General features: G+C 35.9%; 4 protein-coding genes, 1 long non-coding RNA gene and 2 pseudogenes across 5 annotated transcripts; 1 reads left to right on the top strand and 6 right to left on the bottom strand.

The window, feature by feature from the left end:
- Positions 1-2246: 2246 nt before the first annotated feature.
- Positions 2247-2775, bottom strand: LOC138135546 (uncharacterized). Its single transcript, XR_011161010.1, has 2 exons — positions 2554-2775; positions 2247-2494 (listed from the first exon to the last, which is right to left on the bottom strand). It is a non-coding gene; the product is annotated as an uncharacterized lncRNA (long non-coding RNA).
- A 1892-nt stretch (positions 2776-4667) lies between these two features.
- LOC138135195 (venom acid phosphatase Acph-1-like) lies at positions 4668-6154 on the bottom strand. The gene is made up of 6 exons (XM_069053864.1): positions 5956-6154; positions 5805-5909; positions 5324-5746; positions 5150-5273; positions 4893-5101; positions 4668-4841 (listed from the first exon to the last, which is right to left on the bottom strand). Exons 1-6 carry the CDS (start codon positions 6064-6066, stop codon positions 4689-4691), a joined length of 1125 nt encoding a protein of 374 aa, XP_068909965.1. The 5' UTR covers positions 6067-6154; the 3' UTR covers positions 4668-4688.
- Positions 6155-6683: 529 nt separating this feature from the next.
- On the bottom strand, positions 6684-8301 carry LOC138135196 (venom acid phosphatase Acph-1-like). The gene is made up of 5 exons (XM_069053866.1): positions 7995-8301; positions 7841-7945; positions 7363-7785; positions 6983-7315; positions 6684-6924 (listed from the first exon to the last, which is right to left on the bottom strand). Exons 1-5 carry the CDS (start codon positions 8094-8096, stop codon positions 6772-6774), a joined length of 1116 nt encoding a protein of 371 aa, XP_068909967.1. The 5' UTR covers positions 8097-8301; the 3' UTR covers positions 6684-6771.
- Positions 8302-8433: 132 nt separating this feature from the next.
- LOC138135050 (sodium leak channel NALCN-like) lies at positions 8434-10821 on the bottom strand (annotated as a pseudogene).
- A 1291-nt stretch (positions 10822-12112) lies between these two features.
- Positions 12113-14634, top strand: LOC138135049 (venom acid phosphatase Acph-1-like; annotated as a pseudogene).
- A 5189-nt stretch (positions 14635-19823) lies between these two features.
- Positions 19824-21360, bottom strand: LOC138135309 (venom acid phosphatase Acph-1-like). Its single transcript, XM_069054004.1, has 6 exons — positions 21209-21360; positions 21062-21166; positions 20581-21003; positions 20407-20530; positions 20150-20358; positions 19824-20098 (listed from the first exon to the last, which is right to left on the bottom strand). The coding sequence occupies exons 1-6, from the start codon at positions 21317-21319 to the stop codon at positions 19946-19948; spliced, it is 1125 nt and encodes a 374-aa protein (XP_068910105.1). The 5' UTR covers positions 21320-21360; the 3' UTR covers positions 19824-19945.
- Positions 21361-21950: 590 nt separating this feature from the next.
- On the bottom strand, positions 21951-23548 carry LOC138135310 (venom acid phosphatase Acph-1-like). Its single transcript, XM_069054005.1, has 5 exons — positions 23243-23548; positions 23089-23193; positions 22611-23033; positions 22231-22563; positions 21951-22172 (listed from the first exon to the last, which is right to left on the bottom strand). The coding sequence occupies exons 1-5, from the start codon at positions 23342-23344 to the stop codon at positions 22020-22022; spliced, it is 1116 nt and encodes a 371-aa protein (XP_068910106.1). The 5' UTR covers positions 23345-23548; the 3' UTR covers positions 21951-22019.
- Positions 23549-23555: the final 7 nt, after the last annotated feature.

Below are 23555 nucleotides of genomic sequence, written 5' to 3'. Positions count from 1 at the left end.
AAGCTGTTGGCAACAATGACAACATGATGAAAATTTCAGTGAAGTTGGTAGCATTACATTTTCAGTTGTCAATTTTGACGGGCAAATTTAAACTTCAAAATCAAGTGTCATTTTTGTATCAATTTATTAATGAAAATGGTTTTTACACTAGAGCAAGACATTTTTATTGGTATGGCGTACTTTCGGACTGGAAATTTTGAAGCTGCTAACGGTTGGCAGTATTCCACGGAACACGGACGATATATTGCACCAATTTCAACAAATGTTCCCCGAGCCAGTTGGTACTTTGGGCGGCGCGGTAGATTAGTCGCGTTTAGGCAGCATTGCACGAGATTGGTGCAACGTTACCTACAAACAGGTGATGTGAAAAAGGCAAAACCTACTGGCAGAAGATGTAGTTGAGAATGTTCGAGGTAGAATGGAACAAAACCCTCGAAAGTCAGTGCGAAAGCTTTCACTCCAAACAGGCGTGATTCTTATGTAAAACACACGCATCCAAAGTTCTTTGTTGGGCACGTTTAATGCAGGGCCTAATAATCCTTACCATTAAAAATCACGTCATTCCTTTTCCTTACTTTACAGGCTTGTCATATGGAAGTTGCCTAACCATTTTAAAGAAGAAATTAAAGTTCCAACCTTACAAATTTTCCCGGATCTAATCCCTGCATCCCGCAGACTTTCAACTCGAAAATAATAACGCATAAAACATGTTTCTGTTTCTCAGGAGGGGCATGCGGGCACGGCCTGTCGCTTTTATGAATATCGAAACAGTGGGCCATTATTAAGTACCGCTAATTACATTTTATACTGTTTTTGGTCGTTTTGTACGTATCGTGTTTTAAAACTACCAACTCGTAACATAACCTAAATTTTTTGACATTCACAACTTGCAGCGGGTGCCAATACTGACGCACAAAAAAATTTCATTTTTTGGGAATATTTTGCTGTCATTTGCTGCCAACAGCTTCAGTCCTTGTTGATCACGCTGTATATACCATTCACGATGTTTTGGCATAAGGGGAGGTTATGATTTCATTTTTTAACGTTGGATACATGTTTGATTTCTGTCATCTCTGCTGTCACTAAAATGCCTGACATGCGGACCCATCAAAATGAACGTAACATGTTGCAGAATTTACCGTAATCATAATTAAACGACTTTAAAACGTATAGATGGTGTTTGTATTAAACTGCAGACATAGATACTGCAGAACATATTTTCAGTAAGTTACAATGAAATCAAGTTCTTTTTGTGTATAAATTGAATCGTAGGTGAGTACTATGCCGGCCAAAAAATTTTGGCCGTCATTGTAATTGTAATCCGTACTTTATTATCATCATGATTACCGTCTTGATTATGAACGTTATTTTTTTGGTGGTAAATTTCAAAACTCAAAATTATTTTAGTCATTTCTACTACACAGAACGTTTACCTCAGGTTATCTATGAACGATTGCTCTAATTTTGTTCATTCATGTCGGATTTTTGGAATATCTGAGCTTCAAACAGTTTAAATTGATTGTCAAAATGACAAGAATCGAAAGTAGGGTTACGATTCCTAAAGGTTTATTTACACTTTTCTTGAATGTCAAGAAAGTGACGGCCAAAATTTTGTGGCCGCCATAGTACAAGATAAATATGTAGCACGGATAGTGAAGAAAGAAACAACGATCCAATTGAAATGGCACAGGGGTTTTGCAACTTATAACTTCGCGATAGAGTTGTGAATTTGAGTCTATTTTGAAATGTACTCCTGAAATTTGCCAACATTTCAGTAGATATTGTCAAGAACTTATTTCGCAAGATTGGGCAAAATTAATGGGAAATCTTTTATTTGAAAACGTTCTTCCTTTAATAATTTCATTAGGAGAATCTGACTGGGAATTTGATTGGGATTTTGAAGCAGGTAATGTAGAGTGGTATATAAGGGAAAGTAGGCTCGATCCTGGTTCCTAGGGGAGTTTTTGAGAGTTACATTTTCTGTTGGCAGCATCTACTGTTTACTATCAAGCTTCAAATATCTGTCAGTTCGGTCAAGCGCCAAATTCAAAACAGAAAAATTTCTTAAAATGGTTGGTTGCACGGCACCTTATTGTTCTGCCAGATCAGAAAGAGGTATTAAAATGTTTCGGTTCCCAAACGATGCGTCACGCAGAGAATTGTGGATCCAAAATATTGGGAAACCATTGAATTGGCAGCCTAGTTGCCACAGACTTTGTGAAGTAAATGCAAGCAAATCTAAATAGTTAACATAAAATTTACATTTTATTTTCACTCTTGAAATATTTTAACAATGAGCAATTTAATTTAAATGCAAATAATGACAAAGTTTTAAGAAATAAAAAATAAATAAAACAACCTCCAAATTTGAATGCACCTTCAACATCATCACTTACACTCCCTACTTGTTCCTCCACCTACACTGAACATAATTCTTCTCTAGCAAATGAAAATATTCTTCACTACATTGCAGACTCAATAGTCAACTCCCTACCTAAAAAGAGCATGTGTACTAAATGTGCTAATTAGCTTAATTCTGAGGACAACAATTACTGTGACGACAATGTTCAGATATATAGTTCAAAGCGAAATTTTGGAGGTTTACATTTTCCAAGTAGCTGCTTTTTTACACTTATTCGAATATGTGAAGAAACATTTAATCGCCATACAAAAGTTTTACTTTCCAATCAGCTTACAGAGACAACATACACTTCTATAGTATTGTCTATGTCTTCCCACATCATAATTCCAGCTTGCTGTAAACTTGCACACCTCATTATACGGGGTGATCAATAAGGACTGTTTAAGTTGGTAACACTGAATCGTATTTTAAATCGTATAACAGGAGTAACTTCCGGTTGTTGGTGGCTTGTCGGTGTTAATGCTATACCTATTTCAGATATTTGTCAAATAAACCAACAAAACATATCCAGTTACAGTGTTATAAATAAAAATTTTCTTAATTGTATTGCCAACTTAAACAGTCCTTCTTGATCACCCGGTAAAAAAATTTCTAATCATTCGCTCAACATCACTAGCAAATCACATTACGGAAAATTTACAGCACAAATGGCAAAGTTTTTCCACAAGTTGTAAGTTTGTAGTTGAACACTGTAATTGAACTTATTTTCTTCCATTATTGTGTTTATTTTGCACCTACTCTTGAAATGTCACCTGTCATATCCACAGAACAGTCATATCATAGTCATATCTAACAATTTTGACAATAACAGTGCAGCCAATCAACAATCGACAAACGCCCCTAGGAACCAGGATCGAGTCTACTCTCTTTAATATACTAATTTTAAGGTAATGATGATTCAGAATTTTCTAATGAAATTATGGAAGTTGAATAGTTTTGTTCTTTTGTGTCAAGGACGATGGGTGCATAAATATTTTAGTCTGTTCAAGTCAGTTTCCTGTTTTGTTAAATTGGATTAAAAATATGAGAGTATTGTTCTATTGCAAACTAGTAAAACTGACAAAAATGCACTAGACAATGACGCAGTTTATAACCTCAAACTTAGAAAAACATAACCTAATTCAACAGACAGCTTTACTGCCAACTTAAATACACTTTTTCCATGGCCTCCCCTTATGCCAAAACATCGTGAATGGTATATACAACCAGAAATACTTCCATCTCTGTCGACATACGGCCAAGATCATATGTCTTTTGCGAATCGATTGATATGTCGAGATCTAACCTGTGTTTCAAGCTGTGTTTATTGGAGCGTGGAGTTCAAGTAAGGTCATACGATTTCGGATTCATGGATAACAAGATTACAAATTAATTTGATCGCTCTTTATTAAACAGCATTGTCGATTTGAATTTTGAATTAGAATGCAGTGTTGGTGTGTTTGTTTGATTTTGGCATAGACTGTCAATGTATCAACCCAAGTAAACCCAAAGCAAAGTTGGTTTTTAATTCTAGAAAAATTGATTATGTATTCTTTCAATCGCCATTTTTATTGTAAAATATATATATTAAGAATAAATTTTCATAACCATCTGTATTATGTACAGGGTTAGGACAAAATAGTACCGGACAGTCGACCAGAACAACTTTGCGTAATCCCTCGCTCGCACATAAACACGATTCAGCTGGTTCGCCTATTATTTAAAGCGAACCAGCTGGATCGTGTTTAGGTGCGAGCGAGGGATTACGCAAAGTTGGACTGGTCGACTTGTAGGGGACTATTTTATCCTAAAACTGATTATGTGTATTATGTGTTCAAATAAATGTTAATGAAACATTTCTATCGTTCCGTTTTTGACCAAAACCACCTTTTCTGTTCAAATGTTTCATCACTTTCACCATGAAAATTGCTAATAATTAATATACAGTGTGTCGTACTTAATTGAAGACAGTTTGATACTTTCGTTATCTCTAGGGGTAAAGAGTATCATGAAACTGCATTAATATTTATTTAATTGTAAGTTGTAAACCCAGCAAATTCGCCTCCGGTGTCGCGTTTCAATACAGCAATATTTCTATCAAGTGCGGCACGTTGTATATTTGTATTTTTCATTTTTTGAAATTTTTGAAATTAAAACACTACAATGAGCTGAAAGCGCTTCTTTATAATGTTTCATATTTATTTTGTACTTTTTGCTTATACTTTTCATGGAATAATTGACTAAACTTATAAAGTTCAATGACTGCTTTATTCAAGATTACATAAAGTTACATCATTTCGTTTGTAGAACTACAAACATCAGCATCAGTAGGTAAATTTTCTCCCACCAGTTCATACAAATTTTCAAGAGGACAAAAACTCGCACATCCCGGAATTGTAAGAAGTCTTGGACGTTCTGCGGTGTAATCTTGATAGAACAACTGAAACAGTAAATATGTAAATTTCGTACAAAACTGAAACCTTAATCTTACTTTTAACCCATATTGTCCTTCTATATTGTGAATTTCGAAAAATATGGTGGCTCCAAATGGTGGCACATGTCGGTAGAATACATTCAAAGTCCTTAACATTGTTGCGACATTAAACTCGTGAGCCGAGTACAAAAACACTTTTCGTTCTTCTGATAGAGTCCCGTTTTGCTTCGACACGCTGTCCTGAAGGATTTTCTTGAGCAAGAATCCTGCAACACAACTGTCTAATTGCGTATAAAACAAATTAAACTCCCTACCGGCTGATAGTTTTTTCAGGCCTGCATTTGCCGTGGAAAACTCGTAGTCAACAGATGCTGCTTCTTCAATGGTTTTTGGATAAATCTCGGCCGCCCAGTCTGGTAGTATGAAACCGTAATCTTCCTAAACGGAAAACATTTAACTGTAGCTGTAAGCTTCGTTTAACAACTTACTTCGCTTTTGAGGGTGAAATAAATGTTGGCCACGTCTTTCGGTGTGATCACATCGAAACCGGCATCTTTGGTGAGTTGATCGTACAAGTCTCTGTACCCGGCAATAATTTCTTGAGCTTCTTCAGACAAGACGTAGCTGTAATACTTATTGATGTAATTGGGACAATAAGACATGGATGTTCCTATTAATCCTTGGCCCGGTTCAATATTGAAAGGAACAGGTTGCCAGTTTAATGTGTCGTCGATGACGTCGGTTGGAAGCGGAGGAAAAAGCGAAGCGAGAACTAGTTGTAAAGACATTTTGGTTCTTTTGAAATTTGTCGATACGGCGTAGACTACATCAGCGGTGTACTGATCGGGTATAAAGTCGTCATAATTTTTGCGCAAATATTTTCCAATTTCATATTCAGTCCGTTTTCCTTGCTGTTCAAAAAAATTAAATTTAACCTGACGTAATCAAAAATAGTCGATGTATACGTACGACGGTCAGTTGACTGTAACCGATAGGTTCGTAGGTTTCCAAAATATGCAAATCATTTGGAAATAAGCTTACTTTGTCTGGAGTTCGGTTACCGTGCCTAAATAACTAAATTTTTGGTAAAGAAATTAAGTGGTTCTATCGTTTTACTTACCACGTGGAGCAGAACCAACGTGTTGTCTTTTTTCCCTGGACCAGCAGGACCTGCTGAGATCGCAGCGGAAAAAAAGGCGAGAAATTGGAAAGAAATTAGGACCGAGTTCATGATGAAACTGACAACTGGACAGTGCCCCGACCGAGAATTTAAACCCAATTTTTAACAATCTTTTTATGGCGGTATTTGCCTGACTAACGGGTGGATCTTTATTATATGTGAATAAAGTCAGAGATTTACGGGTTTATAGTTAATCTTCCCGGCATTAATTTATGTATAAAGTTGATAATATGAAATTCGACATGATAAATTTACGTCTAACACTGTGAGTTGTTTATTTTTGGACTTATTTCGTTAAATCTAGATTTACAAACAATAAGTTGAAGTGTTTTTATTTATTTTTTATATTTTCGAATTTTTTTCATATTTTTATTGTTTTACAAGGCGTGCGTGACATTTTAATGCGTCATTTAGGATTTAGTAAATTGTCGTCATAATTGTGTTAAACCGAACTCAAATATTTCATCGAATTTAAACAAATTGCGAACAAATCAAGGACATTTTTAATCTCACGTTTTTATATAAAAAATTATCACTTTTCCTTTTATTTCACGCAGATACTTTTCTATTGCGGTAAGTAAAACAAAACCACTCATTGTGTATATTCTTGTGCTACTCTTTCAAACCTTTTACCCATAGTTTCTAAGGCTCCCACAAATCAATATCAGTTTAATTAATCAATTTTTATTGAACACTAATACAAAAATCTATTTGTCAATCAAGAATATAAATATATACCTATAGTTTTATTTTATCTTACAATAATTCTCCATTAAAAGTACAGACGTCCACTTGGGTGGGAAAATTATCAGATATCAGCTCTGCAAATTTATCCAATTCGCAAAAACTGTCACACCCGGGAATTGTAAGAAGTTTGGGAGTTAATCCTGTGTAATCTTGATAATACAACTGGAATCAGGGTTGATTGAATTAAATTAAATCATGTGTGAAGCATTTTGGTACGAACCTTGAGACCATAAACTCCATTAACATTATGAATCTCGAAGAATAAAGTAGCTCCATAGGGAGGTACATGTCTGTGAAACACATTGAGAGCTCTCAAAACTGTAGCAACGTTAAAATCATGCGCCGAATACAAGAAAAGTTTCTTCTCTGCTCCCAAAGTGTCATCTCGCTTCGACAAACTATCTTGTACAATTTTTTTCAATAATGAACCAGCGGTTAATCTTCTTAGACCTGAAGATGCCGTGGCAAACTCGAAGTAAACAGCTGCAGCTTCTTCGAGCACTGTCGGAAAAATACCGCTCGTCCATTCCGGCAACTCCAATCCATAATCATGCTAAATCATCGATTGAAACACAAGATCCACAAAATCTTTAAACTTACTTCACTTTCTAGTGTTTCATAAATGCCAAACACTTCTTCCGGCGTCCTCACGTCCAGTCCTGTAGCTTCGGAGAGCTGTTGGTATAATTCTTTGTAAGCGGCAGTAATTTCTTCAGCTTCAGCTGTTAACATATATTTATAAAACTGTCGTATGTAATTGGCACAATTAGTTAGAGGAACTTGAATTATATTTTCTTCTTCTTCGACGATAAACGAGATCGGTTGCCAATTTAGACCGGCGAAAAATACGTCCGTGAGAAGAGGCGGAAAAAGACCCGCGAGTACCAGTTCTAGCGACATTTTCGTCCTTTTAAAGTTCGTCGAAATTGAGTAAGCTACCTCAGGCGTGTATTGTTCTGGGATGAAACTGCCGTAAGTTAAGCGGAGATATTGACCAATTGCATGTTCCGTTGTCTTTCCTTTCTGTCGGAACAAATATTGACTCATCTACGTTTTTGGTAATACAAAAGGTACTTACGGTTGTCAGTTGACTGTAACCGAAGGGTTGGAAGGTTTCGTTCAAATAGGGGTCGGTAGGAAAACGACTCATCTTATCAGGTGTTCGATTACCATGTCTAAATAACTAAAAATCTTGTAAGAAAAATACATTTTCGTTGTTGTGCAAAATTTACCACGTGTAGAAGAACCAGAGTATCTGAGTCTGTAGGAACAAGATCTATGATCCCACCTGACACCACAACGGAAATAATTGAAAATAACGCAACAGACTTCATGTTTTCGACTGATGTTGTGAAAAATAGGAATCACTATTTCAACTGTTATTATTTGTCGAATTTTCTAATATTTTTGTCGGAATGTGTTTACTACGATTTCGTTAAAACAAAGACATTTAAATTTTAATATTTACCGTTATAAAACTGAATGTTTAATAGTTAGATAAATACACAAAACAAAAACATTCCAGTTTTATTTCTTATTAAATTGATATTCGTCATTATTTGCTTTTGAGATATTTAATATCTAGAAAACGAGATAATGTTAATCGTTTCATTCCCAAAATCGAGATGGGTGACCGATTAAAATCGCGATAAAAATCTCGATCAATCAATACAATCAATAAAATCTTGAGCGACTAAAATCCATTTATCAAAAATAAACACTTGTTATAAAATATACAGAGAAAACAATAATAATTCTGGGACACTCATTTCTAACGCTACTCTTCATCACTAGACTGAGATGCGTAGGCCAGCTGCTCGTTCCACCAATCCCTGATTTCGTGCAGCGCATTCGAAGCTTTTGGAACCGTAGTTTTGTTGTTAAAAACTTCTCTCGGCATTCTGTTCGATTCGTTCGTCTCATTCAAGTGAGGAAGATTTTTATTAACCACTAAAACTAAAAGATGGAACATAACAATGCCGAAAAACTCGACAATTAGTACCCGTCTGTCGATTATTTTTCTTCTTGGTGGCAACTCTTTCCTTCTCTGTCCTCGCAGCAGGATCGGACAGTGTCGGTGCCAAATATTTCCTCCCGGAACTACTCCCGATACTGTCAGATCTCGGCAGAGTGACAAGCTTCTGTTTTCTTGTCTCCGTTTCTTTGACTTCAGCTTCGCTTTCTTGGTCCGGCGGTCCATTCTTCTTCTCTTCCGTCGTTTCAGGCATGTTTATCATTTCGTTCGTTGCTCTTAAACCCGCAATTAAGCTGTTTTATTGTTTCTGAAACTGAAACTGAGCATTCAAAACGGACAAAGTGTTCTACTAACATTTGTAGATCTTATCTTTTTCAAACAACCCTCCAACCAAGTTCTGATGGTTCGTTTTGCCACTTCTTCTTCGATAATGTACTCGAATTCTTCTCTCGCTAGTAGTTCTTCTAATGGCAGAGCTTTTCGAATGTCGACAGATCTATACGAAAGCATGCTACAAAAACTAGATTAATTCAAGTCGTACACTTAAATTTAACCTACTTAATGACGTCATGAAACGTCACATCTTCTCCATTATGTAATCTTTCCAATTCGTAGCACCTTTGTTTAAAAAGCAGTCGATCTTTCTGCGGATCTACTTCTAATCTTCCTTTCAAAAGTCCCAATATGAATTTGATCTGCATTAGATTTTTCAAAATAACGATTATACGAACACTTGGCTATAAAACTACCCTTCTCACTGGGATCACACCTCTTTGATGGATGTCTACAATGTTCCAAGTATTCTGAAAATTTCTGATGTCAGCATATGACAGCAACGCATCTTCTTCGTTCGAATAGAAGAGTGAAAAGTTCTCCATGATAATAGCTAGAGAAGTGATTGATCAAATTCTCTAAATGTGTCTTTTCAACTTGAAGCTTACCCACTAGCAAATTTAAGACAATGATGACGTAAAAAGTCCAAAAATAAATCAAAGACCCGGTGAAATTTCCACAATCGGTTTGCCAATAGTTGTCTGCGGGGGTACAATAAGGTGGTTGGATCATGCAATCGTGCATTGTTTTATTCCAGTCTTCGCCTGTAACGGAATAACATCGCTACTCCTGTTACAGGCGATTCAAAGTTGGCTCTCCTGAAAAAAATGACATTTTATTTTCACATTGTAACCTCACTTTTTTCTACCTTCCGATCCCTTCACCGTATTTAACTGTCCCAAAAATAATCGTTCCAGCCAGAGCGTAGAAAAAAACGAGGAGAAACATTCCGAATATGATGAAGAAGCTTTTACACACTGAAACTCCAACGGTTAGCATCAGCATCTTCAAAGTCGCGTGTTTCCCCGTTATTGTAAAAAATCTCAGTATGACCACCATAAAACCAACAAAGTATGTTAGATCATTCTAAAATGTGAAATGTAACACTAATAGTAAGAACACTTTTTGGGCGTACTTTGAACATTATGTGGAAGAACATCCAGATCACACCCATAACTGTGACAAAAAGGTCGTAACGATTTCTTCGTGACTGGAGATAACCTCTGGGCGTGAAACCAATATTTTTCATAACAACTTCAACCAGAAATAATAGCGTACATATCATTCCCACTGTTGCCAGGATATCGGTGTGGGCTTCTTCTTTGTTCCACTACAATTTTATAAGATCTTGCATACTGTAACGCCCAGCAAACCACTGTTAATCAGCACCATCATAGCTATGCATCTTTTAAATTTGATATTTTGAGTGATATCGTAAATGAAAACTCGAAATTTTTTCCCATCGGGTCGTGGAGGTAGATCCAAAGGTTGAGCGATTCTTAGTCTCTCTTAAGATCGCACCATCTTCTTTGGTCAACTGTGAGCAACGCAGTGCCCTTGTTCTCCGAATAGTTGCCAATAACAATACCCACGAAGAGGGTCAAGCCGATCATGCAACCCAGGAAGATATAAACGTGAATATAGATGGCGTGAGCTGGTCCTAAAGCTTTGATCAAGACGTCTCTCACATCGAGCCACCCTATAAAAGACAAGACTTCGGCTGGGGTTGTGGTTTTGGCAATAGTGAACATATTGTAACCTGGTCAGAGAACAGACCTTCTTTTACAGTCCTAGGATTTATGGGGGTAGTTGCCTATTGTCGGGGTATTTAACTCCCTGACAACAGGGCTGGTAGTAAAATCAAATTAGAAATGGGAACACTATACCTCACATTAATATAATTTGTTCAGTACCACTGTTGAAATAGCCTTTCATTCATACTTCGTAAACATTCCCTGCTAACAAACCCAAAAACGCACGAAATGGGAAAAGACGCTTGGGTCATGTCGACTTCTTGATTCGGCCTAAGCATGACTAAACTCATCAGACTATAATTTAAAAATGGACTGTACGTGCTGCACAACCATTTTAATGATCGCATATTCTTTTCATTCATTTCTTTTTTAACTTACCCGACCAAAGGTAGGTAAGTTATTGTGATCGGTCCAAAATTTCGAATTGCTAATTTCATCAGATCTTTACGTTTTGAGGTCCTCTGAACACGTTTATGAAGTTTTTAGAATGATGTCTGTCCGTGCGTCTGTCTGTGCGTCTGTCTGTCCCACTTTTCGTTCTCCCACGATTACTCAAAAATGCTTTGACCGATTGCTTTCAAATTTGACCAACACAAACTTACCCGTGGTCTCTCGAGTTGAAAAGCTTTTGGTGTCAATCGGACCACGGGGGGTGGAAGAGGGTGGGGGTAGGTCGAAAAAATTATAAGGGAACATGGAAATCTGACTTTACCGTTTGAAAGGGCATGTGTTTTTATGTCGGAAACGATGTTTACCATTTGCGGATTTTTCCAATATGGCGGACTTATGAAGTAATTTACGTCTTCATCGGCGATAACTGCTGAAACTTTTAACAAAAAAATCTCGGATCTTGCCATTGGAAATAATTCTGTAATAGTGACCACCGAATAGAGTTTGGTGTCAATCCGACTACGAGGGGTGGAAGAGGGTGGGGGTTGCTCGAAAAAATAATGAGGTGACATGGAAATTTGACATTACCAGTTGAAAGGGCATGTGTTTTTATGTTGGAAATGATATGTACTATTTGCGAGAATGTCCAATATGGCGGCTTATAAAGTTATTTACGTGTTTATAGTTCGGCGGTAATAACTGGTAAAAATTTTAACAGAAAATTAGGTAGGTATCTCAGGTCAATTCAGATTGGTTTAAATTGATGTCGGGTAAGTTACTAGGCCGGGTCTTCGACTCGGCTCCATCCCAATTTTTTATAGATAATATTGAAGGAAAATTGGAAGGTAATGTTTATTTAATAGGGTGAAGGTGTGTCTGTTGCCGGAATCGACCGGCGATGCAGGCCCAACGACCGAGTCTGAGCAACAAAACGCACAAACTGCACCCCGTCAAAGCGGACGTGTCCAAAGAGAAGGACATTGTCAGAACCTTTTCATTTTTCAAGTAGATACGTGTGTGACAATTACAATCCTATCCACATCGTTATTAACAACGCAGGCATAATGCTAAACAACAGTCTCAGTGATGGGAACTCCAAAATCTGAAAGGAAGTCCTCGACATTAACATTTTTGGTTTGTGCGTAGCAACGAGAGATGCCACTATAGTGACGCGTCGTTATAAAATTGACGGTCATATTTTCCACATTAACAGCCTCTTGGGCCATTCGGTACCGGATTTCCGGATCTTGAATGTCTATTGTGCATTGAAATTTGCTGTTGGGGCTGAAATGCTGAGACACGAGTTTAACAGGGAAGATAATAGAATCAAGATTACTGTAAATAATGTCTGGCATAAGAGTTTTTTTTAGCGTTTTCAGTATATTGGTCCAGGTGATGATCATCTAGAAGTTGAGACATTTAATACTGAAGAACCTGTGTTGAAGACAATGTTACTTTAACAACCCAAACATGTCATTGAATATGCCCTTCTGGAAGTTTACACGCGACCAAGTAAATATTTTCAACAAATAGGCTAACAATATTGAGTCCTCCTGTCACAATTTGCGACTCTTCATTGTAACAATAAAACAACATTAATAGCATTTATTTTTTGGATTTTTTTCCCACCACCAAGTTGTCCATGACATCACACTTTTCTAAAAAACGCTAAATGAGTTTTAAAAAATTTGACTAATAAAATGAAAAATGATAAAGCATTCTGTTTTTGCAGTTACATCTTTGACGATAATAGTATTTGCGAAAATCTGGAACATAAAAAACAATAAAAGTGTATCAATTTATTAAATGGATTGTGTCACGACAAACATGAATGTTTGAAGCTATTGTATAAAGCTTTAGCTCATGTTTGGCTGTACTTAACGAGCTGCCTTTTTATCAAAATTAAATACAAATAAATTAAACGAGATTATTAGACGAGGTCTGATTATATGCAAATATTGTGAAACATTACCTAACTAATTAACTGCAATAAAAAGATTGTTCAAGATTGGCTTTAAATACCTCGCTTTTGGCGCTTTCAACTTGTTTTTCGAAGATGAAGAGAACACTAGTTCTTTTTCAAATTGTTTGCATTTTTTCAACTGCGATTTTAGCAGGTCGTGTTGCAACAAAAAAAATGACACCTTAGTTTTACTCCACGTCGTAAGTACAAGTCAATCCAATTTGAATTTTTTTGACACTTCGTTTTAGCTATTTAGACATGGTAATCGCACACCGGATAAAGCAAGCGTCTTTCCGAACGATTTGTATCTATTAGAAACATACGAACCTATCGGATACAGTCAATTAACTAATGTGAGTATGATTTTTTAACATGAAAGGAATAGACGTTAATTTTTCCAGTACAGAAAGGCAAACAAACAGAATATGAAATTGGTAAATATCTTCGGAAAACCTACGGCCAATTAATTCCTGAACAGTACAGCCCCGACGTAATCTACGCAATTTCGACGAATCTAAAAAAAACAAAAATGTCATTGGAATTGGTATTGGCTTCACTATTTCCTCCACTTCCCACCGAATTCGGTTCACCGGATCTAAACTGGCAACCAATTTCGTTTTACATTGAGCAAGCTGGGGGCATTTTAGGAGTCGCATCTTCTTACTGTGCCAATTATATCAATGCATATTTCCAGTATGTTTTATCTAAAGACGCCCAAAAAATACGAGATGGGTACAAGAATCTTTACGAAGAACTAAGCAGATATGCCGGTTTTAAGGTTACCACGCCAAGAGATGCAGGAAGTATTTATTTCACCCTCAAAAGCGAAGTGAGCTTGACGTATTTAATTATATCTTAATTATTATCCTATCGTGCTTCAGGACGATTATGGCCTTCAATTGCCTGATTGGGCGACTGGAATTTACTCAGAACTCTTAGAAGAGCGTCTGTGGACTATGGATTCTCCACTGCAAATCCTACCCTGAAAAAATTGTCTGCAGGTTTCTTACTTAAGAAAATCCTAGAAGACAGCATATCAAAACGTGACGGCAGTCTACCTGAAGAAAGAAAGGCTTTTTTGTACTCGGCTCACGAATTTAATGTTGGAACAATGTTGAGAATTTTGAATGTGTTTTACAGACATGTACCTCCGTTTGGAGCTACGATATTTTTTGAAATCCACAACATTGACGGCGACTACGGATTAAAAGTATGTTTGTCAAAAAATCTGATTTGAATATGTCTAACAATCTTTTTCAGCTGTATTATCAAGATTACACCAAAGCTACACCAAAAATTTTAACCATTCCGGGGTGTTCAAGTTTCTGCAAACTTGACCAGCTTTATGAAATAGTTCAAGAGAACTTGCCTGGAGAAAATGATGTTTGCGGTACTTCTGATGAGGTCTTTTAAGAGCTGTTATGTAATTTTACTCCACAATAATGAAGTACAGAAAGATGTAGCGATTCGTTTTAAATAAATCTAGACTCAACTAAACTTTATTTTTATTATTGTTTTTGCCATGCAAAAGTGAATCAACTTTTAAACTAACAACTCCTCTCAACCTGTCACCTACCACCAATCTGCCTCGTACCTGGAGACAAATTAAAAAGGTGCATTCCTTGGATGTCACCTCTATGGCTTAAAAGACCGCGGGCAGCAGCACTTTCACCCTATCACCTTATAATAAAATGTGTAGACGTATAATAGTCTGTGCCAAAATTTAAAAATTTCCACCTCTTAAATTAGGCTGTCAAATACAAAAGTTACTACCGTTAGTAATTATTTATTTATTTGGTTGTACGTCGAAAAAAATTGTCAAATTGAGGTTTCCAAACTGAAAGATTCTGTCAACTATAATCCAACGCAATTTAGGGAGCAGATTAGAACTTTTGAAGTAAGGAACTGGATCAATTTAATTTTAAATAAACTAACGTAACTGACAAACGCTGATGTAATGATTATAAATACGGTGCAATCAACAATTACTTAGATAAGGGGCGGCTATGACTTCGACAGTGTATCTCTCGTATCTCTCGTATCTCAGCTAATAAACGTCAAATAACTGTCACTATCAATCAAATTTTAAAGCAAAATTGATTTTTAGTTCAGAACATAAAAGATTACTCTTACTTTCGTAATGGTGTTTTCAATAACGAAGAATGGACATACAGCGTTGCTGGCTGTTTGGCCGAGTTTCGGCAATAATTTCCAAATTTAAGTTGAAACGGGTAGGTATATACAACCAGAAATACTTCCATCTCTGTCGACATACGGCCAATATCATATGTCTTTTGCATTGATATGTCGAGATCTAACCTGTGTTTCAAGCTGTGTTTATTGGAGCGTGGAGTTCAAGTAACGACATACTATTGTGGATTCATGGATAACTCGATTACAAATTAATTTGATCGCTCTTTATTAAACAGCATTGTCGATTTGAATTTTGAATTAGAATGCAGTGTTAGTGTGTTTGTTTGATTTTGGCATAGACTGTTAATGTATCAACCCAAGTAAACCTAAAGCAAAGTTGGTTTTTAATTCTAGAAAAATTTATTATGTATTGTTTGAATCGTCATTTTTATTGTAAAATATACAGTGTGGAATAAAATTATTTACATCTAGTTACCTTTGGAATTTTTGCACATGTAAATTTTCCTGTACCGCTATACTTTTTTTTCGAAGTGCCGAACTATTAATTCTGTCAATAAATGTCATCAATCGAATTGACAATTGTTACAATTTACTAAATTTAATTAACAAACGTTGGTGGCCACTTTCAACACTAGCTGTGACTTGCTTTTGTTAGCTCCTTTTTAATTTCAATCTCAACTTTGTATTTTTTTTTCAATGTAGTAAAATTTAATAAACAAGTAATAATTAAATGTACATATACATATAAATCATAAACAATGCACTTCTTCAAGTGGAGTTACATAAGGCAGAATGCCTAAAACACTTGCAGCATTTCCACGTTGAATTGCCAATGAGATTCTTTGGTAGAAGAAAAATTTTGATCTAGAATCTCCGGATTCAATCATAAGTTTTGCACCAACGAAATCGATAAATGTTTTACATTCCAAACTCCATGGACCTAACGTTTCGAAAGCTAATGCTTTAAAAATATAATTTCCAGACATTAAATTTTGATATTTGACATGTTTTCGTTTACTTGCTTCTTCGGCAGCTGATCCTGCAATTATGGAAGTTTTTCTTATGTAAGAATTAGCCAAAGTGTCAACACATGTTACATCCCATATTAGGCGTTGACCTTTACTTTGCATTCATATCATCCCTTCGCAATAAATCACATTTGGAATTTGGATATATATTTTCTTTTTTTGTAGAGCGGCATTTCGTATTTTTACAAGGGTAATGCAAAGGTAACTAGATGTAAATCACTTTATTCCAAACTGTATTAAGAATAAATTTTTCATAACCATCTGTATTATATGCAGGGTTAGGACAAAATAGTTCCCGACAAGTCGACCGGTCCAAATTTACGTAATCCCTGGCTCGCACCTATAATCTGTTTCAAAATCAAACATCCACCACCTGTTGAATTATGTTGGCAGAAAAAAAGAAATCCCTAGAATAAGTTTCATTTTTCTGGGTTGGCCTAACCTTCCGCCAAAATTTGACCTTCAGTGAGTCACAAATATCAAATTATACAGCGTGATCAACAATGACTGAGTCTGTTGGCAATGAAACAATTGAAAAATATTGGTGTTTTTCTGTTTCGTAATTGGCACTGAGCGGATGTTTTAACTTGACACGACATTAAAAAAAAAATAGGTTATGTCGGGTATGTTTATGCTATTACAAAAATATCCCTTTGATGGTAAACGTCAAATTCGCCTGTCAACTCTGTCAAAGCTGACAACCGGAAATGCGTTTAGATTACAGTGGTACCAAAATCATTCAAATTTTCATTGTTACTGTTACCACCGCGTTTTTTTTGGAAGGGGGGAAACAATGTATTGGACACAAACTTCGGAGTTTAGGGAAAGAAAATAATTAAAACCGTTACGAGGATCGACAAAACGAGTACACTTTCACTTGATCCGTCTAATAGTTATTTAAGATATAAGTATAAAAAGTTATCCTTTATTGCACGAACGGGTTTAAAATACGACCGAGGTACGAGGGAGTATTTTAAAAGATGTGAGTGCAACAAAGGAACTTTTTACACGTATGTCTTACAACATTTTATCTACGATCGTGAGATCATCACACCGGTTTCAACATAAATTTGTATAAAATAATTCATTGGTTCAATATTTCATGAATAACCAAAGTCGTTTGAGAACCACGTCGTTTAGCAACCTAAACAATGTTTCCAACAAATTCGATTGTTGTATTCTGACAGTTCTGTGCCATAAAAGCGAGAAATCGTGCTCTAAAAACTTTTAGAGAACGATTCCGTCAGTTTCTCTAAACGTTAACTTTGCCAACGATTTTTAGTGCAAAAAGTGCCTACTTTTTACGCGATCGTAGATAAAAAAACTAAAAAACTTTTTCTTGTTATTTTCGTTCTCCCTAGAAACAAACAAAAACCAAAAGTCGAGTGTATGTAGTTGCACCTGATTGGTTCGCGACAAACTCCGGGATACGGGTTGGTCTGGCTAGGCCTTCATTTGTTTTACCGTCGGTGGTACCAACAGATTCAGTCATTCTTGATCACGTTGTAAAAATGCCTCGAAAAACAAGGAATCTTTTAACCGTTAAATTAAAGCGAGCGTTCATTAAGTGCTTCGAAGAATTTAAAAAACACGATGAACTACGACCAAAACGGCTGTCAACAGTTTTATTTCGTAACCCCACGTTTTTCTGACACTTTCAAACACACTAAATACAAAATTTGGCGACGTTGTCGGTTGTATTTTCGAGGTAGAATGCAGTGTTGGTGGATTTTTGATTTTGAAACAAATTATAAACACGATTCAGCTGGTTCGCCTGTTATTTAAAGCGAGCGAGGGATTACGCAAAGTTGGACTGGTCGACTTGTCGGTGACTATTTTGACCTAAAACTGATTTTATTTTTCACTTTAGTATAATTGAATCATAACTCCTAGGATACGTAAACATGTCCATAACAACCGGGGCGTAATAAGAGGGCATAATGAATTCATTACGCCCTCAAAAAAGTTGATTTCAAAAGTGAATATTTAGTCCATAGCGATGTGTATGAGTGTATTTTCCAGACTAAACACAAAATTAGAAAATAATTTTACTGTGAAACTTACCAGTTCTTGAAAGTACGCCCACAGTACAGTCGCAATATCATTATTGAGTGCCATATCCTAAAGGTTTCGTACTCTTTTTCATATTTATCTTTCGATTTAAAAGGTAGCAAACCTCCCGTTGCTTTTTGAATTTTTTCTTGTACCCATTCTGGTAGCGTATTCATAATTGCAACTTAAAAGCAAATTTCACAATTCAAAAGAAAATTTGACAATTAAAAGTAAACAATCTGTTTTTGTTTCATAGGCTACCAGATATTGTATTTATGTAGGTAAAACTTACACAAAGATGTCAATTCTTTGTCTTTTTTTAAAGAACACGAAGTGAAAAATAAAATCTTGTATCCACCACGGCGTCACCGAATGATTACGCCTATCGAACGATATCCATCTCTCGCGCTAAAGCCCTCGAGCTGGATTTCATTGTTCTCCGAACGTAATCATCGTTGTAACGCCCTTGGTGCATAAATAGCTAATGTGTATTATGTGTTCAAATAAATTTTAATGAAACATTTGTATCGTTTCGTTTTTGACCAAAACCACCTTTTCTGTTCAAGTGTTTCATCACTTTCACTATGAAAATTGCTAATAACCTGATGAAAATTTCAGAATTCATGTAGTTTGGGTTGCATTATTTGAAATGTTTGAAATGAAATAAACGGCTTTTCAGTTGGCCTAGTTTTACCTGAAATGCGTAAGTACCTGCCAGAAGGTGTAGTCAGCAGGTGTAATCAGCAAATCTCATTACTAAGCTTTTAGATATTTTCGTCAGCCAAATAAACGTTCAAATGTGAATTTAGTGGTAAAATCGTACGTACGTATGTTTATGTATAATAAGATCTGTGATTTTGTGATTTTTTTGGAAGCACAGTGATGGCACCAAAGGCTTTAAAATTCAATTTCCGAGGGCCCCATATTTTTTTTTTGTTAATTTCGAATTAGGTTTTAGTGTTACAGCTTCCTGCATAGTCCTCAAATTGCACTTTATTTTATTTTTATTTATAATGAAATCTAAAAAAGAAAAGTATGGGGCCCTAGAGGAAAGATGTATCTTTCAAATAAAAAAAAGGCCTTGCCTTCATCTGTTGTGGTTTTAAAGATATGGATGTTTAAAAACCACCGTTTTTCGACCATTTCAAATCAGGTAAACGCCACCCTTAAGACGAAGACAGTTTGATACTTTCCTTATCTCTAGAGGTAAAGAGTATCATAAAACTGTATGATATTAATTTAATTATTTTAATTGTAAGTTGTAAACCCAGTAAATTCGCGAGTAGGGGCAAAGTAGAATCCAATTTTAACCCCCGGTGTCACGTTTCAGTGCAGCAATATTTATATCAACTACGGCACGTTGTATATTTTATTTTTCATTTTTTGAAATTTTTGAAATTAAAACACTACAATGAGCTGTAAGCGCTTCTTTATTATGTTTCATATTTATTTTGTACTTTTTGCTTATACTTTGCATGGAATAATTGACTAAACTTATAAAGTTCAATGACTGCTTTGTTCAAGATTACAAAAGTTACATCATTTCGTTTGTATAACTGCAAACATCAGTATCAGTAGGTAAATTTTCTCCCAACAGTTCATACACATCTTCAAGAGGACAGAAACTCGTACATCCCGGAATTGTAAGAAGTCTTGGACCGTCAGCGGTATAATCTTGATAGAACAACTGAAACAGTAAATATGTAAATTTCGTACAAAACTAAAACCTTAATCCTACTTTTAACCCATATTGTCCTTCTATATTGTGAATTTCGAAAAATATGGTGGCTCCAAATGGTGGCACATGTCGGTAGAATACATTCAAAGTCCTTAACATTGTTGCGACATTAAACTCGTGAGCGGAGTACAAAAACACTTTTCTTTCTTCTGATAGAGTCCCGTTTTGCTTCGACACGCTGTCCTGAAGGATCTTCTTGAGCAAGAATCCTGCAACACAAGTGTCTAATTGTGTATAAAACAAGTTAAATTCCCTACCGGCTGATAGTTTTTTCAGGCCTGCATTTGCCGTGGAAAACTCGTAGTCAACAGATGCTGCTTCTTCAAGAGTTTTTGGATAAATCTCTGCCGCCCAGTCTGGTAGTTTGAAACCGTAGTCTTCCTAAACCGAAAACATTTAACTGTAGCTGTAAGCTTCGTTTAACAACTTACTTCGCTTTTGAGGGTGAAATAAATGTTGGCCACGTCTTTCGGTGTGATCACATCGAAACCGGCATCTTTGGTGAGTTGATCGTACAAGTCTCTGTACCCGGCAATAATTTCTTGAGCTTCTTTAGACAAGACGTAGCTGTAAAACTTATTGATGTAATTGGGACAATAAGAAATTGATGTTCCTATTAATCCCTGGCCCGGTTCGATATTGAAAGGAACGGGTTGCCAGTTTAATGTGTCGTCGATGACGTCAGTTGGAAGCGGAGGAAAAAGCGAAGCAAGAACGAGTTGTAAAGACATTTTGGTTCTTTTGAAATTTGTCGATACGGCGTAGACTACATCAGCGGTGTACTGATCGGGGATAAAGTCGTCATAATTTTTGCGCAAATATTTTCCAATTTCATATTCAGTCCGTTTTCCTTGCTATTCAAAAAAATTAAATTTAACCTGACGTAATCAAAAATAGTCGATGTATACGTACGACAGTCAGTTGACTGTAACCGATAGGTTCGTAGGTTTCCAAAATATGCAAATCGTTTGGAAATAGGCTTACTTTGTCTGGAGTCCGGTTACCGTGCCTAAATAACTAAATTTTCGGTAAAGAAATTAGTTCTATCGTTTGACTTACCACGTGGAGCAGAACCAACGTGTTGTCTTTTTTCCCTGAATCAGCAGGACCTGCTGAGATCGCAGCGGAAAAAAAGGCGAGAAATTGGAAAGAAATTAGGAGCGAGTTCATGATGAAACTGACAACTGGACAATGTCCCGACCGAGAATTTAAACCCAATTTTTAACAATCTTTTTATGGCGGTATTTGCCTAATTAACGGGTGGATCTTTATTATATGTGAATAAAGTCAGAGATTTACAGGTTTACAGTTAATCTTCCCGGCATTAATTTATGTATAATGTTGATAATATGAAATTGGACATGATTAAATGTTGATAAATTTACGTCTAACACTGCGAGCTGTTTATTTTTGGACTTATTTCGTTAAATCTAGATTTACAAATAATAAGTTGAGGTATTTTTATTTATTTTTTATATTTTTTGGAATTCTTTTACAAGGCGTGCGTGACAATTTAATGCGTCATTTAGGATTAGTAAATTGTCGTCATAATTGTGTTAAACCAAACTCAAATATTTCATCGAATTTAAACAAATTGCGAACAAATCAAGGACATTTTTAATCTCACGTTTTTATATAAAAAAATATCACTTTTCCTTTTATTTCACGCAGATACTTTTCTATTTCGGTAAGTAAAACAAAACCACTCATTGTGTATATTTTTGTGCTACTCTTTCAAACCTTTTACCCATAGTTTCAAAGGCTCCCACAAATCAATATCAGTTTAATTAATCAATTTTTATTGAACACTAATACAAAAATCTATTTGTCAATCAAGAATATAAATATATACCTATAGTTTTATTTTATTTTACATTAATTCTCCATTAAAAGTACAGACGTCCAATTGGGTGGGAAAATTATCAGATATCAGCTCTGCAAATTTATCCAATTCGCAAAAACTGTCACACCCGGGAATTGTAAGAAGTTTGGGAGTTAATCCTGTGTAATCTTGATAATACAACTGGAATCAGGGTTGATTGAATTAAATTAAATCATGTGTGAAGCATTTTGGTACGAACCTTGAGACCATAAACTCCGTTAACATTATGAATCTCGAAGAATAAAGTAGCTCCATAGGGAGGTACATGTCTGTGAAACACATTGAGAGCTCTCAAAACTGTAGCAACGTTAGAATCATGCGCCGAATACAAGAAAAGTTTCTTCTCTGCTCCCAAAGTGTCATCTCGCTTCGACAAACTATCTTGTACAATTTTTTTCAATAATGAACCAGCGGTTAATCTTCTTAGACCTGAAGATGCCGTGGCAAACTCGAAGTAAACAGCTGCAGCTTCTTCGAGCACTGTCGGAAAAATACCGCTCGTCCATTCCGGCAACTCCAATCCATAATCATGCTAAATCATCGTTTGAAACACAAGATCCACAAAATATTTAAACTTACTTCACTTTCTAGTGTTTCATAAATGCTAAACACTTCTTCCGGCGTCCTCACGTCCAGTCCTGTAGCTTCGGAGAGCTGTTGGTATAATTCTTTGTAAGCGGCAGTAATTTCTTCAGCTTCAGCTGTTAACATATATTTATAAAACTGTCGAATGTAATTGGCACAATTAGTTAGAGGAGTTTGAATTATATTTTCTTCTTCTTCGACGATAAACGAGATCGGTTGCCAATTTAGACCGACGGAAAATACGTCCGTGAGAAGAGGCGGAAAAAGACCCGCAAGTACCAGTTCTAGCGACATTTTAGTCCTTTTAAAATTAGTCGAAATTGCGTAAGCCACCTCTGGCGTGTATTGTTGTGGGATGAAACTGCCGTAAGTTAACCGGAGATATTGACCAATTGCATGTTCCGTTGTCTTTCCTTTCTGTCGGAACAAATATTGACTAATCTACGTTTTTGGTAATACAAAAGGTACTTACGGTTGTCAGTTGACTGTAGCCGAAGGGTTGGAAGGTTTCGTTTAAATAGGGGTCGGCAGGATAACGACTCATCTTATCAGGTGTTCGATTACCATGTCTAAATAACTGAAAATCTTGTAAGAAAAATACATTTTCGTTGTTGTGTAAAATTTACCACGTGTAGAAGAACCAGAGTATCTGAGTCTGTAGGAATAAGATCTATGATCCCACCTGACACCACAACGGAAATAATTGAAAATAACGCAACAGACTTCATGTTTTTGACTGATGCTGTGAAAAATAGGAACCACTATTTAAACTGTTATTATTTGTCGAATTTTCTAATATTTTTGTCGGAATGTGTTTACTACGATTTCGTTAAAACAAAGAGATTTAAATTTTAATATTTACCGTTATAAAACTGAATGTTTAACAGTTAGATAAATACGCAAAACAAAAACATTCCAGTTTTATTTCTTATTAAATTG

Source organism: Tenebrio molitor, chromosome 7 (assembly GCF_963966145.1).
Source record: "Tenebrio molitor chromosome 7, icTenMoli1.1, whole genome shotgun sequence".
Classification (NCBI taxonomy): domain Eukaryota; kingdom Metazoa; phylum Arthropoda; class Insecta; order Coleoptera; family Tenebrionidae; genus Tenebrio; species Tenebrio molitor.
The sequence above is the reverse complement of the archived record's forward strand: the minus strand, read 5'-3'. Positions and strand labels throughout refer to the sequence as shown.

Coding starts and splice junctions, on each gene's coding strand:
- LOC138135195 (XM_069053864.1), bottom strand. CDS start 6,066: ATGAACTCGGTCCTAATTTCTTTCCAATTTCTCGCCTTTTTTTCCGCT. Junction 5,274..5,323: donor ATTTCACCCTCAAAAGCGAA/GTAAGTTGTTAA, acceptor TTTTCCGTTTAG/GAAGATTACGGTTTCATACT. Junction 4,842..4,892: donor AAGGACAATATGGGTTAAAA/GTAAGATTAAGG, acceptor TTACTGTTTCAG/TTGTTCTATCAAGATTACAC.
- LOC138135196 (XM_069053866.1), bottom strand. CDS start 8,096: ATGAAGTCTGTTGCGTTATTTTCAATTATTTCCGTTGTGGTGTCAGGT. Junction 7,786..7,840: donor GTTACAGTCAACTGACAACC/GTAAGTACCTTT, acceptor TTGTTCCGACAG/AAAGGAAAGACAACGGAACA. Junction 7,316..7,362: donor ATGAAACACTAGAAAGTGAA/GTAAGTTTAAAG, acceptor TCGATGATTTAG/CATGATTATGGATTGGAGTT.
- LOC138135309 (XM_069054004.1), bottom strand. CDS start 21,319: ATGAACTCGCTCCTAATTTCTTTCCAATTTCTCGCCTTTTTTTCCGCT. Junction 20,531..20,580: donor ATTTCACCCTCAAAAGCGAA/GTAAGTTGTTAA, acceptor TTTTCGGTTTAG/GAAGACTACGGTTTCAAACT. Junction 20,359..20,406: donor CCTGAAAAAACTATCAGCCG/GTAGGGAATTTA, acceptor CTTGTGTTGCAG/GATTCTTGCTCAAGAAGATC.
- LOC138135310 (XM_069054005.1), bottom strand. CDS start 23,344: ATGAAGTCTGTTGCGTTATTTTCAATTATTTCCGTTGTGGTGTCAGGT. Junction 23,034..23,088: donor GCTACAGTCAACTGACAACC/GTAAGTACCTTT, acceptor TTGTTCCGACAG/AAAGGAAAGACAACGGAACA. Junction 22,173..22,230: donor ACGGAGTTTATGGTCTCAAG/GTTCGTACCAAA, acceptor CCCTGATTCCAG/TTGTATTATCAAGATTACAC.